Source organism: Cynocephalus volans, chromosome 11, assembly GCF_027409185.1.
Source record: "Cynocephalus volans isolate mCynVol1 chromosome 11, mCynVol1.pri, whole genome shotgun sequence".
Classification (NCBI taxonomy): domain Eukaryota; kingdom Metazoa; phylum Chordata; class Mammalia; order Dermoptera; family Cynocephalidae; genus Cynocephalus; species Cynocephalus volans.
In genome coordinates, this window is record NC_084470.1 from 17,305,983 (window position 1) to 17,320,287 (window position 14,305).

Sequence of the window (14,305 nt, forward strand, 5' to 3'; positions counted from 1 at the left end):
ATGATACTGCCTCACCATTGTAGCCCTGGACTATACTGCAGTAGATATAAAAGTATATACAGTTGGCCCTCTATAACCATGGGTTCCACATTCATGAAATCAACCAACAGTGGATTGAAAGTATTTGGAAAAAATTGTGTCTGTACTGAACACGTACAGACTTTTTTTCCCTAAATAATACAGTATAACATCTATTTACACAGTATTTACATTGCATTAGGTATTATAATTAATCTAGAGATTATTTAAAACATACGCGAGAATGTGCATAGTTTATATGTGAATACTATGCCATTTTATATCAGGGACTTGAGCAGGGCAGTCCTGGAACCAATTCCCTACAGATACCTAGGAACAATTGTAGTTACTCATCTGTGTGCTTTCTGTTGATGGCCAGCCTTAAATGGGTTAGATCTTCCTGGCTTCTTACGTCTATTGTGTATTTAGAGTTTCTTAATTTTGAAAGTCCTTCCACAGAATGCTTAATATAAATCAACTGTTTTGAGCTTTATCATGTTTTGTCTATTGTAATCGCATTCTGTTTTTATTTTTGTTACTCTACAACTTTCATATAAATTACATTTCTTAATTATAAAATTTAATGGTCTTCTAATGATATTTTTGGTGTAAACTTTGCTATATTTTAAACTTGGACCTTAAAAATACGATTCACTCTTTCTTGATCGTCTGACTAATTACAGGGTATGTGCACCAGAAGAAACCACATTTCACCTCCTACATTTGTCTTTAATGAGAGAGTATATTGACTATGAGTTTTCAGTATTAAAAGTAAGTATTAATATAAACGTGGACCAAGGATTTATATGCAGAAGTCCAAAAGATTTACCTTTTGTTCTCCATTTTACAATAGGAAAAGATCACATTTAAATATGATATTGAAAGGATAATAGATGATTGGATTTTGATGGGATTTCTTGTGGGCAATGATTTTATACCACACCTACCTCATTTACATATTAGTCATGATGCACTGCCACTTCTTTATGGAACATATATTACCATCCTGCCAGAGCTTGGAGGTAAGAAAAATTTAATATTTATTTGAGGCTACTTTAATTTAGTACTGACTTACCTTAAAAATGTCACTCACTTTATTTGATTATAGCATGCGCAACTAAAGTAGGAAAACATTGGAGGTTTCTTTTGGTCTGAGGTTCCAAGCTCTGAGGTTGTCATTTTCAATGATTCACAAGGAAAGAAAATGACCAGAGCTAAGCAACCAACCTCACTTATTGATACCTAACTTATCTTCACCTTTAATTCCTTAAGAAAGCCAGCAGAACTTGTTGGTTTTACTTAACTCCTTTCATATTTACACATAGAAATTCAGATGTTTTTCTGAATGGGTATGCATCAGGGTAGAAGAGAAGATTTCTCAATTAAAATAGAAAATTGGCAAACAGTGGTGACACTGAATTAATCTCATTCTTAAATTAACATGTCAAATTGGATAATCTATATAAGTTCTAGAACATATTTAATTCATTACCAAATGTTGTTGGAAATGTGGGAGATTTATTACTACATGAACCTAGAATTTCTTATATTTTGCTTCAGTGTTTACATGTTGTATATTATGGTAACATAAAGTTCATGGAAACTAGGGCCAGTTTATATATAGCCCAATACTGAGTGCTTTTTTGTTTGTTTTTGCGACTGACCAGTACGGGGATCCAAACCCTTGACCTTGGTGTTAAAATACCGTATTCTAACCAGCCAGCCCTGTGTGTTTTTTCTTGATTAGTAAAATGTTAACATTCAACATTTTGTGGAAAGAATTTTATAGAATTGTTTAGAAAAAATAATGTCAGCATTTAGTGCAAATTTAGATTTTGTTCCTTTTAGGTTATATTAATGAAAGTGGGCATCTCAACTTACCTCGATTTGAAAAATACCTTGTGAAACTATCAGATGTAAGTATCTAGAAATTTTTGTTTTTCTGTCTCAGGGTAGCTATAAATGGCAGTAACCAATTACATAATACCAGAAGAAAAGGGTTTTACTATTTTATCCCACTTGTTCATTGTGTATAATTTTACCTAAATTAGTTTTATTTTCATTTGCCTTTTATTTCTAATTTTCAGAGTAAAAGATGAGGTCCCCATGTGTATTAAAAAGTAACATTCTCCATTTTCCTGGGCCCAGAAGTAGTCACTATTTGGTTTGTGTTCATCCAAACATACTTAAATTATTTTTAAGTAATTTTAAATATTTCTGTACAGTTTGATCGAGAGCATTTCAGTGAAGTTTTTGTGGACCTAAAGTGGTTTGAAAGCAAAGTTGGTAACAAGTACCTCAATGAAGCAGCAGGTGTCGCAGCAGAAGAAGCCAAGAACTACAAGGAAAAGAAAAAATCAAAGGTTTTCAATTTTTTAGATATCTTTTCATTTCCTTTAAACTGATATTGCTTATTTCTCATTCTCCTTCTTATAAGATTTTGGGGTTCTCATTTCATTTTCATTTCTTCTTTCCCATAGGCATTTAAAAATTGTTTTGGTTTCTTTTTGTCTATTAAATTTCATTATTTAAATCTGATCTTTAAAAATCAATTTCTTATTTTTGCCCTTGAAGAAGAACATTGTGTTTTTTTTGCTTTTCCATTCTATTAATAAGTTTGGAAAACATTTCTAAACTTGTGGGCCCAGAAAATTAGTTCTCTTTGAAAAATGATTCTTCAAAAATTATTTTAAAACAATGGACTAGATTTTAAAATATGGATATTTATAGCATTTAATGTTATGAGACATTAAATCAGTGATTTTTCTCTAGAAATTATTTATGTATAAAAATCATATACAATATAGCTATAGGCTAAGTTAAGAGTAATAGCACAGGGCTGGCCAGTTAGTTCAGTTGGTTAGAGTTTGGGGATGATAACACCAAGATCAAGGATTTGGATCCCCGTACCAACCAGCCACCAAAAAAACAAAAAAGTAACAGCACAATATCTAGTAAATGTTATATGGTTAATAAATGAATAAATTCATTTAGAAACTGCTACTGCTGTGTAAAACATCTCTAATAAGCTCTGAAGAATGTATTATTTGTGTTAGCTTGAAAAATAAACCTCTTCTGAAAATTTCCTCAGCCTATTCATAATTGTTGGGTTCTGATGAGGTTCCTGAACTCTTCTTACTGTACTGATTCTATTTAGGTTCAAACCTAATAACTCTCCCTCCATGAGGGGCTTCTATTCTAGTTTTCTGTAGTGCTGTACTTCTAATTACTTAGCCCTTCCTTGGTGGAACTTAGCAGCAATCAGTTTGCATACCACCCTATGTTATTTTTTCCTAAGACTATAGGCTCCGCAACTTGTTGGCAACCTGCATGCACAAAACTTACATGTCGATAATCCCTGGCTCCCCTACCTCAGCTCATTCCTAAAACTTTACCTGTCTGCCAGGCATATGTGGTTAACATTGGAGACACTGTGCAGGAACAGCCTAGGTGCAGGAAGTTGGTAGAGGCCCTAGGTTGGATGAAGAAAAGGAAAATGGGGATAAGGGAGTAGGAAGAATTAATTGGAGTTACTGGTAGTAGATAGAAAATCGAGGAGAGAAAGGATAGAGATCACAAGGAAGGAAAAACAGATGGGCTGGGTATGAAGGATGTGATAAGATGGACAAACTATAGAAAAGCAAATGGGTTACATAGAAGAGAAATGAAGTGAGACATAAATAACACCGTCTTAAGAATGATGGAATCCAGAGATACAGAAAATAGGTAATATTTGTAACCATTGAATTCAAGCTTAAACAAATCGATTGCATAACAGTTACCCAGAATTTGATGTATAAAAATGTTAAAATTGATCACTGGTAAAAGGATTTGATGTTAATTATGTATGCTTTTCTCTAAGTAAATGAAATATTCATGAAGTATTTTTTTCTGGAACATGTAAATAATTAAAATGTATTTTCCTTTTGTACTGGTGAGAATTATTATATATCTTTAAAAAGTCTAAATGCTAAATTCTACCTGATAAAAATGTATAGCTTTAGAAAACAAGTGATAACCAAAAATACTTATGCATTATTTGAGGATTATTTTTGAAGTAAACTTTTACAGTGTGTCCCTTAAGGATCATTTCAATTATTTTTACTACTTTTGAAATCTTCCTGTTAAACATCTTACTTTGAAATACATCTTGTCGTCCATTTTATGTTGATTTTTAATTTTTATATTAGGGCCAAGAAAATTCTATATGTTGGGCTGCTTTAGACAAAAATGAAGGTGAAGTGGTAACTTCTAAGGGTGAGTACAAGTTATGTATTTTGATATGTTATTACTTGACAGAATAGTTGTTATACCCTTCCTTTATTAGTGCCGAGTAAGTAGTATTGGGTAGAGTAGACTTCTGTGCTAGTTTATAAGCACCAACTTTGACATGTGTTTATGAAAATATTAAGTGGAAAAACAGGATGTTCATAATTGTCTGTCACTATCTTTCTGGCTTTTTTTCCCCAGATATTTTAGAAGATGAGACTGAAGATGATGACCTATTTGAAACTGAGTTTAGACAATATAAAAGAACATATTACATGACGAAGATGGGGGTTGACATAGTGTCTGAGTACGTTTTTGCCATTACTTTAAAGTAGAAAAAGCTAGATTTTGCAGTTCTTCAAAAAACAGCATAATTTTTATAAAGTAGTGGGAGAGAAGGATTTTTTGTTTTCACAGATTATTGTAGATCTTTCAACTAGTGTGATTTTTGGAGAAGATGATATTAATTCTGACACGTGTTATGTTCCTATGATAAAAACTGCCAAATATAAAATGATCCTCATGCACAAGGTTGTTTCTAACACAGTTATTTATAATAGTAAAAAATTAGAAATCACCTAAATGTCCAATAAAGACGTTCATCCTAATTGGCCTCTGCCTCATCATCACAGTCACCATATATGTCATCTCCAGCATCTCCAGAATCTGCAGAACTGCTAAATTGGTCCTCGCAGAAAGTTAATAACAATTTGGAAAGATGCTTATAGTATATTATTAAATACAAATTGTAAAAGCAGTACACAAAATTATATATACAGTATACTTTCATAAATACTTTTTTAAAAAAAGACAACCTGGGTATAAAAAAAATACTGGAAAGAAACATGTCAAAATGTAATAGTGGTTGCTGTAAGGGAATGAAAATGCTTTTCTTCATTATCCAGACTTTCAATAATGAGGAAATATTTTTTTGATAATAAAAAAAGTAATATATTTCATGTAAAAAAGCATACCTCCCAGAAATATGGAGATATGGAATTTCTAAGTGGCCGCTTTTGACTTTAGCCCAGGGCTTTTCTTTTGTGTGTGTGTGTGTGTGTGTATGTGTGTGTGTGTGTGATCTGAAAATTTATTTTATCCAAACCTTAAATAATGACATTTGGTTTTTGAGAAAGAAGGGATTAGAGGGAATGTTATTCAGCAGCTATAGCATTTTTCAAAGGGTGTTCTAGTTGTTATAACCAGATTTTAAAATCTTTCTGATCTGCTTCTGCTTCTTTCACTTAGGTACTGTCCTCCCAGATAAAGAAGATTCCCATCTCTCTCTCCCATCCCACCCCCACTATTTAGCATGGTAGTGCCACTTTATAGAAAGCTTCATTGGCTAAATCCTCCAACTTTAAACCAAAAATGTAGTACATTGAGTAAATATGCACAGCACTTTTAACTATTTTGGTAGTTATATTAGAAAAACTATAAGGCAAACCTTTCATGTGACAAGATGGAATTAAAAATATTTTGGAGTTTTTCTGATTATAATTTTTGGCTATTGTATAATTTTTAGCTGTAAATTTTATCTAATTCATTGATTAAACATGAGGTAAAAGGTGGTATCAGCAGATATCATGCTGTAAAGACACTGTCTAACTTCAAAAAATAATGTTATAATGAAAATATTACTTTCTACTTTCAGTGATTTTCTGGCTGATCAAGCTGCATGTTATGTTCAGGCAATACAGTGGATTTTGCACTATTACTATCATGGAGTTCAGTCCTGGAGCTGGTGAGAGAATAAAAGCAAAAATAATGTTTCGTCTTTTTATAATGGTTCATTATACTAGTATCTCACTGGGAGATCTCTTTTCCTTTTATTTCTATTTACAGTAATGTTTTTTAAAAGATCCATACAACCAAGTTGGTTTTTTTGTTTGTTTGTTTTTAATGTGGCTGGCCAGTGTGGGTATCCAACCTCTTGACCTTGGTGTTACAACACTGTGCTCTAACCAACTAAGCCAGCTGGCCAGCCCATACAGCCAAGTTTAGATGAAATACAGGTAATCATTTCTTAAATGAAAATACTTAAAAACAGACTTTTATCTAAGAAAAATGCTTCTAGCCCTGAAACATGGCATTTTGATAGAGAATTTTAAATCCTTACGTCAACAAAAACCTTTTATTATGGGGGTTTTTCATTATATTCTCTCTATATTTTTTGTGTCTGAAAAAATAAATTATTGGGAATAATTATTGAAGAATGGGCTGTTTGTATGTTAGAAGATAAAAGGAATTATTTGCTTTTACTAGAAATAGTAATAATTCTCCATTTCTCTCTTTCCTATTCCAGCAAATTCATCTACATTTCTGAACCATTCACTAAAACAGAAAAATTACAAACCAAAAAGTGATGCAGTGCATAGTAGAGATTTTTTAGGTGATGATATAGCTCTGTTTTGTTGTGTTTTTGAAGCACCTCTCCTAGGCTCTGTTTTAGAGCACCATCCAGCAATACAAACCAGTGTAAAATAATATAACATTAATTATAATTTTACTTATTAGTAGCCTTTGAAAAAAGATTTTTACAGCCGCTATCATGATTCTCAGGGACCCTCTGAAAAGCAGTCTAATGAAGAAAATTCTTGATTTGGCATTTTTTTAAGAGAGTGAATCTATGTTATTCCTATTGTATTATAAGGCATTCAGGCCAGGCAACTGAAAAGCATGCTGTAATATGATCTTCATAACTATTTAAAGTAAGCATTGTTTTCTCATTTTTAAAAATGAAGAAACTGAGGCTTAGAAAGGTTAAGTAATCTTCCCAAGATCATACACTCAAGTCTAGCCTATGTGATTCCAAAGTCTACATTTTCCATTATTCTACATGCCATTCTACCTCTTAAACTTTCCCACTTTTTGAAATGTATGCTGTAATTATGGAATATAAAAACATTTCAATTTTTTTTGGTATCCTGTGTCAAACAATAAGATTATATTGAAAATTTTAACAATCGTTTTTGAACCTTTGTAAAAATATTTATGCTTATAGTTAAAGATGGAAAGGTATTAAACAAAAATAAAAGTAATTAGCATGTGTGATTGATATATGGTCTGTCCTTACCACAAATACAATAATATGTATATAATTCAAAGATAAAAGTTTTTAGAGCTGACTGATAATGGCCTTATAAGTCCAGACTCACTGTTCTCTTGTCCTCATGAGATTGGAACTTTTATCAGAACATTGAGCTGCTCCCAGCCCCTTGCTTGCTTGGAGCGCCTAGGCCCAGGTGACCAAACTGAAACTCTTAATTCATTACTTCTGTTTTAATCTATTGATTGGAAGATTCACAATCAACATTTTGGGAACTAAAAGAAGCATTACACTGTGTGTGTCTTTCTATTTCCTGATATATCCCAATTTTTGAAATGTGAGACTGCACTTTAAGAATTAAGGAAATATGATATTTGTTCCCATCACATGACCTAAATTTTCCAACAATGCTAATTTCTTATATTCAAGTGGTAGAATTATGGGTGGCACTTTATTTTTCTCTAAAATTATTGCTATGTGTTGTTAATTTTCAAGTATGGAAAAAGTATATACTTAATGTTGATAAGTTTTATAAAGTTGCCAATTGTTTAAAACTGTTTTGTTTTATAGGTATTATCCCTATCATTATGCACCTTTCCTATCTGATATCCGCAATATCAGTACACTGAAAATCCATTTTGAACTAGGAAAACCTTTTAAGCCATTTGAACAGCTTCTTGCTGTACTTCCAGCAGCTAGCAAAAATTTACTTCCTACGTGCTACCAGGTGAGTTTTAGAATTGAATGTTTTTATGTCCTTTTTGATATTTAGGAGCTCCTTCTCCAAACCTAGAAACACTAGTACCCAAATTTATTTAGTAGATAAATATATTTATTTTCTGTTTTAAATATAGTATTTCTTTAACAAATCCCTTGAGAAGTAATTCCTTGATTTAAAGTTAGCTTTTTAAAAAATGCAATCTCTGTAAATTATTTCTGGCTCCTTCATTTTCAGCACCTTTAAGCATATCTTCAATGTGTCTCTATCCTGAAGAAAGTAAACTAAAACAGACAAAACCTGAAACTATGTACTTTGTCCAAACATTTACAGAATCATTCCTGTTCTCTTGCACCCTGTACTTATTAGAATAGGGATGGTTCTAGTAAGTCATTTATGTCAACAGCAGTATTACTTCAGTATATATTTGGATTTTAAGCATTTTATTTATCAAACTGTGAAATGACAGGCTTTGCTTTGGTTAACATATTTCGCATACAAGGAAGATATTTCAAGGGTGATAGGGTCACCAAAATTACACTAAATTACCACTAGGATGATTCTGAAGGTAAACTTCATTTAGTTCTTCTAGGGTATCAATTTGTTCTAGTTCCATTGTCTGGTTCCAGGAATTGGAGTACACACACACACCCTTTGCTGCTTTAATAGTGTCAGGCTTCCTTCTGCATCTTTCTGAATCTTAACCTATCCTTGATTCTGGCCTCTGGCCTTCCTTTCTTAAGTTACTGTGATGCTTTTTTTTTTTCCTTCAGATATATTAAGCTTTGATGTTCAACCACTCACTCTAGGCCAGTATGACCATGCAAGTGTTATATAGCCACATCAGTTATGACTACGCAGTGCCCATGCCATACTGGTTATTAAATAATTTGAGTATGGGAATATGCTGTTTTATTTTCTTTTAAAAATTTTTATATCATAATCTATATTCATTTCCTAGAAGACATCTTTATACTTTCTTTATCTACCTCTGTTATAAAAATCTAATATTATTATAATGAAATCTAATATAATAATGTTATGGTAAAATGTAATAATGTTATAAATAAAAATCTCTAATACTATTACAGTCTTATTAGACTGCTTCTCTTTGGTATTAGTGGTGCATCAGTTCTTGGATTTTAGGATTTTGGTTTTTTTCTTTTTAAATTATCTGAGGTGGCAGCTTTCATATCACTTAATAGAATCAATTGTGTAGGACACAAAGATAGATTATTAATTTGAGGTTAAAAATGGAGGGCTATTAGAAGCCTGTGAAATGAATTAAAATAAAATCTGAATAGGAAAACAGAATTTAGGTTGTGGGTCTTGTAGAGTGAAAAGACAGTTTTAAAAAATGGCATAATTAAAGTTCAGTGTACAGGTGATTTTGCTATATAACTAGGTTAATGAAACAGGAAAGTAGTGAACAGCAGTGAAATTAGAATTCTTTTTTTTTGGCAGCTGGCCGGTACAGGGATCAAACCCTGGACCTTGGTGTTATCAACACCATGCTCTAACCAACTGAATTAACTGGCCGGCCCTAGAATTCTTATAGTTGAAAATCCAGATGTAGCCAGTATAGTGCAAATTATCTAAGATATGTTTACTTAGAAATTTTAAACTGTAACATGTGAGGAAATATAAATACATTAACAAAAAGCTATATTGATGTTAGTCCTTATACTTTTATTACACTATTTTATATTTTCACAGCATTTGATGACCAGTGAAGACTCACCAATTATAGAATATTATCCACCTGATTTTAAAACTGACCTAAATGGAAAACAACAGGAATGGGAAGCTGTGGTATTAATACCTTTTATTGATGAGGTCAGTGCTTGAAATAATTATATATACACATACATTCTTAATCAGAGATTATTTCACAGAAGTTAATGAGCAATGGGTTCTAATCACCATTTATATTTTGTTAATGAAATTTAACTGTTCTCTTCATTATGTGCATCAAAATTTCTAAGCATGTTAATTATAATAAGGCTGGAGTGGCTTTACTAATATTTGACAAAGTAGACTTCAGAGCAAGGAGTTATTACCAGAGATATAGAGGGTTATTTCATACTGATAAAAGAGTCATCAAGAAAACATAAAAATCCTAAAACCATATGTACCTAATAACAGAGCTTTAAATATATAAAGCAAAATGTGTCAGAAATGAAGGGAGAAATAGACAAATCTACAATTATAATTGGAAATTTCAACAGTTTTATCTGAGGAATTGATAGCACAAGAAGATGGGAAATCAGTGAGAGTAAAGAAGAATTGGAAAATGCTGTAAACCTACTCAGCCTCATTCATACTTATGGAACCCTGCACAAAACAGGCTGCAGAATACACATTCTCTTTCAGTGAATAAGGAACATTCACCAAGATTATTTGCTGAGCCATAAAACATGTCTTAATAAATTTAAAAGGATCAGATAGAGAATGTTCTCTCACCACATGGAATTAAATTAGAAATCAGTAACAAAGATCTGGAAAATCCCCAAATATTTTGAAAGTTAATAACACACTTCTAAATAACCTATGGATGAAAGAAGAAATTAAAAGGGAAATTAGAAAATACTTTGATCTGAATAATTAAAATACAGCAGAATGAAGGAAATAATAGATAGGAGCAGAAATTCATAGAAAATAAACAGTAGAGAAAAATCAGTGAAACCAAAAGTTGTTTCTTTGAAAATATTAATAGAAAGGATAAATCCTAGATAGCTAGACAGATCAAGAAAGTAAAAAACCAAAAATAGAGAGAGTGACGGGACATATAAATTACCAGTAATAGGAATGAAAGAGGAGACATCCCATAGATTCTACACACAGTAATAGGATAGTTAAGGAATATTATGAACAGCTTTATGCCGGCAAATTCAACAACCTAGATAAAATGAACACATTTCTTTAAAGACGCAACCTAGCAAAACTGACAGAAAGAAATGTAAACATCTGAGTAGTTCTATATCTTTTAGGCCCAGATGTCTTCACTTGTGAATTCTAGCAAAAATTTAAGGAAGATATAATACCAATCTTACACAACTTTCAGAAAATAGAAAAGGGAAAATTTGCTTCTCAACACATTTTATTGGACCAACATATTCTAGCTACCCAAATTGGGTGATGGCATTATAAGAAAAGAATATTACTGACCAATATCCCTCCTAAAGGTAGATGCAAAAACTCTCAACAAAATAACATGAGATGGAATCCAGCAGTATATAATAAGGATAATACTCATGAGCAAATGGGATTTATTTTAAAAATACAAGGTTGGTTTGCAGTGTAATTCACCACATTATCAATATTCAACGTCCAATTTTAATAGAAATGTTCAACAAACTGGGAATAACTGGAAACTGTCTCAACCTGATAAAGAGCATATAAAAAATTGTACTGCTAAAAACATATTTAATAATAAAAGAATGAACATTTTCCCTGGTAATATCAAGACTAGGATAAGGATATTCATTATATCCACTTCTCTCTTATTTTGTGCTGGAGCGTATTCAGTTGAGGAAAAGAAGTAAAAGGCATGCAGATTAGAAAGGAATAGGAACTGAGGTTATTAACTCAAAAATACAAAGAAAAAAAGAAGTAAAATTGTCTTTATTTGCAGGTGGCATTATTATCTATGTATAAATTCTGAGGAATCTCCAAAAAAGATGCTACAACTTATAGGTAACTTTAGCAAGGTCATGTGATGTAAAATGTGTACAAAAACTAATTGTATTTCCATTTACTAGCAAGAAAACCATTGGAAAATACAAAATTTTTTAAGTAGAAAAAAATTTAAATTCTACTTAAAATAGCAACAAAAAATATAAAACACACATCTACAATTTAATAACATATGTGCAAGCCCTCTACCCTGAAAACTGCGAACAGTGTTGAGAGATAGAAAACCTAAATAAATGAAGGACATACCACATTCAAGGGTTAGAAATCTTAATATTAAGATGTAAATTCTTCCCAAATTGATCTTTAAACTCAGCATAATCCCAGTGAAAAACTCCAGCAAGTTTGTGTGTAGAAATTAGAAATCTGATTCTAAAGTTTTTATAAAATTGTAAAGAACCTGGAATAGCCAAAATAGTCCATAAAAAGAATACAGCAATGTTGGAAGACTTACATTACCTGATTTCAAGACTTACCGTGAAACTGCAATAATCAAGACAATGTTATTGATGTAGCAATAGACAAATAGATCAGAACAGGAGGAGTCTACACAAAGATCTATACTTGTGCAGTTAACTTATCTTCAAAGTACCAAAGCAATTCCGTGGGTAAAGAAACAGCTTTTCAACCATTGGTGCTGTAACAGCTGGCTAAATATGTGGAAAAAGGTGAATCTTTAACCGTACTTCACACCATACACAGAACTTAATTCAAAATACACCATAGGACTAAACATAAAAGCTAAAACTATAAAATCTCTCGAAATAAACTTAGGAGAAACTCTTGGTCAAGACTGAGAAAGCACTAATCATGAAAGAAAAGAATTAAGCAAATAGACTTTACCAAAATTAAAAAAGCTTCTGCTCATCAAAAGACACTGTTAGAAAAGAATAGGTAGGCCATAGACTGGGAGAAAATATTTGCAGAACATATGTGTGCATAGGACTAATGTCCAAAGTACATGAACAATTCCTTGAAATCAATAGTAAAAAGACAGAAAACCCAATTTTAAAAATGGACAAAATATTTGAAGGGCCATTCCACAAAGTAAGATATACAAATAATAAGCACATTAAAAAGTGCTCAGCATCATTAGCTGTAAAGGAAATGTAAATTTGAAACATTATGAGATACCACTTTATTACACTCCCAGTAGAATGGAGAAAAATTAAGAGACTGACAATATCAAGTACTGGCAAGTATGTAGAGTAATTGGAATTTTCATACACTGATAGTAGAAGTGTAAATGGTACAAGCACTTTGCATATCTGTCTGACAGTTTCTCATAAAATTAAATGTACACATACCTTAGGGCCCAGTGATTCCATTCTTAGATATTTATCAAGAGGAGGGGGAAAGTACATTTTAAAAAAATGTCTTCTACAAGAATATTCATAAATTAAGTACTGGAAATAACCCAATACCCATCAACAAGAGAATGGATAAACAAATTGTGGTATATCCAAATAATGAAATACTACTCAGCAATAAAAAAAAAAAAATGGACTACTGATACATGGAAGAACCTCAAAAACATTATGCTGAGCAAAAGGCACAAGAGTACAAACTAATCTTTGAAGAAGAAAGCAGACCCTGGTTTCCTGGTGGGCAGGGTAGGGGAAAAGGATTAACTAGGAAGGCATGATGAATCTTTCTGGGATGATGAAAATGTTCTATATCTTGGCTTACACCCAAGTAAGCCAAGATACACTTTAGGTCTATAAATTTCACCGAATATAAATTATGCTTTAATAAAAAAGTGCCTTCTCCTTTAAAAAAAAAAAAACTATGTTCTTATGAAGTGGAGGAAAATATTTATTCACATCTTACTAATTTTTAAATAACAATGCTTGTTATATGTAAAAAACATTTGCCAGCCATCAGACAGAAGACTAAACTGTTTAAGTCATTATAGCCTGCATGTGTGCAAATTTAGTTCGGATGGTTAGTACTGTTCATCCAGTTATCACTTTAGTTCATTGCGTAAAAGTAATTTTAATTCAAATTTAGACACCTACATGACATTTTAAATGTTTTCAAAAAGATTACTTTATGATATACCACTGAAACAAACTTGTAACCAGCAGAATTACCACATTCTTTATTTCTTGGAAGCAAAAGCTCAGAACTTATACAAGAAGGTAAGGTACCTGAAGGTAGATATGTAAGATATGAAAAAAAAAATTTCTGTTACAAGATAGTCAGTGAAAGTAATGGGTGGTGGAAGTTGCCAGATTGGAATACATGTTAGAATTTTTGCATCTGAGAGACCCGTATGTGCCTTATGGAGAATTATTGCTCCAACTTATTGGTATCAGGGGCAGGGAGAGCTTACCTACAGGTGTGAGCTTCTTGTCTCTGCGCACACACACACACACACACATACACACACACAGCACCTTTTCAGCTTGAACGTCAGGCTTCCTTTCACATCTATCCTTTTTTATCACTGTTCCAGCTGATTTGTGTATGTTTGCAGAATGGGGGAGTTGAAGATAATGGGAAGTAGGTATGGCTTAAAGTCATCTTATTTGCTCACAATTCGGTGAGTCAGCGAT

General features: G+C 32.1%; 1 protein-coding gene across 5 annotated transcripts in view; it reads left to right on the forward strand.

The window, feature by feature from the left end:
• The window catches only part of XRN1 (5'-3' exoribonuclease 1), a 132,801-nt gene that overhangs the window by 21,846 nt on the left and 96,650 nt on the right, over nucleotides 1–14,305 (forward strand). For all 5 annotated transcript variants that reach the window (XM_063114404.1, XM_063114400.1, XM_063114401.1 and 2 more), the window contains exons 7-15: nucleotides 702–789; nucleotides 872–1,040; nucleotides 1,867–1,934; nucleotides 2,244–2,381; nucleotides 4,209–4,275; nucleotides 4,489–4,594; nucleotides 5,942–6,031; nucleotides 7,907–8,063; nucleotides 9,771–9,890. In XM_063114404.1, coding sequence (XP_062970474.1) covers nucleotides 702–789; nucleotides 872–1,040; nucleotides 1,867–1,934; nucleotides 2,244–2,381; nucleotides 4,209–4,275; nucleotides 4,489–4,594; nucleotides 5,942–6,031; nucleotides 7,907–8,063; nucleotides 9,771–9,890 — 1,003 coding nt within the window. The remainder of the gene's footprint in view (nucleotides 1–701; nucleotides 790–871; nucleotides 1,041–1,866; nucleotides 1,935–2,243; nucleotides 2,382–4,208; nucleotides 4,276–4,488; nucleotides 4,595–5,941; nucleotides 6,032–7,906; nucleotides 8,064–9,770; nucleotides 9,891–14,305) is intronic.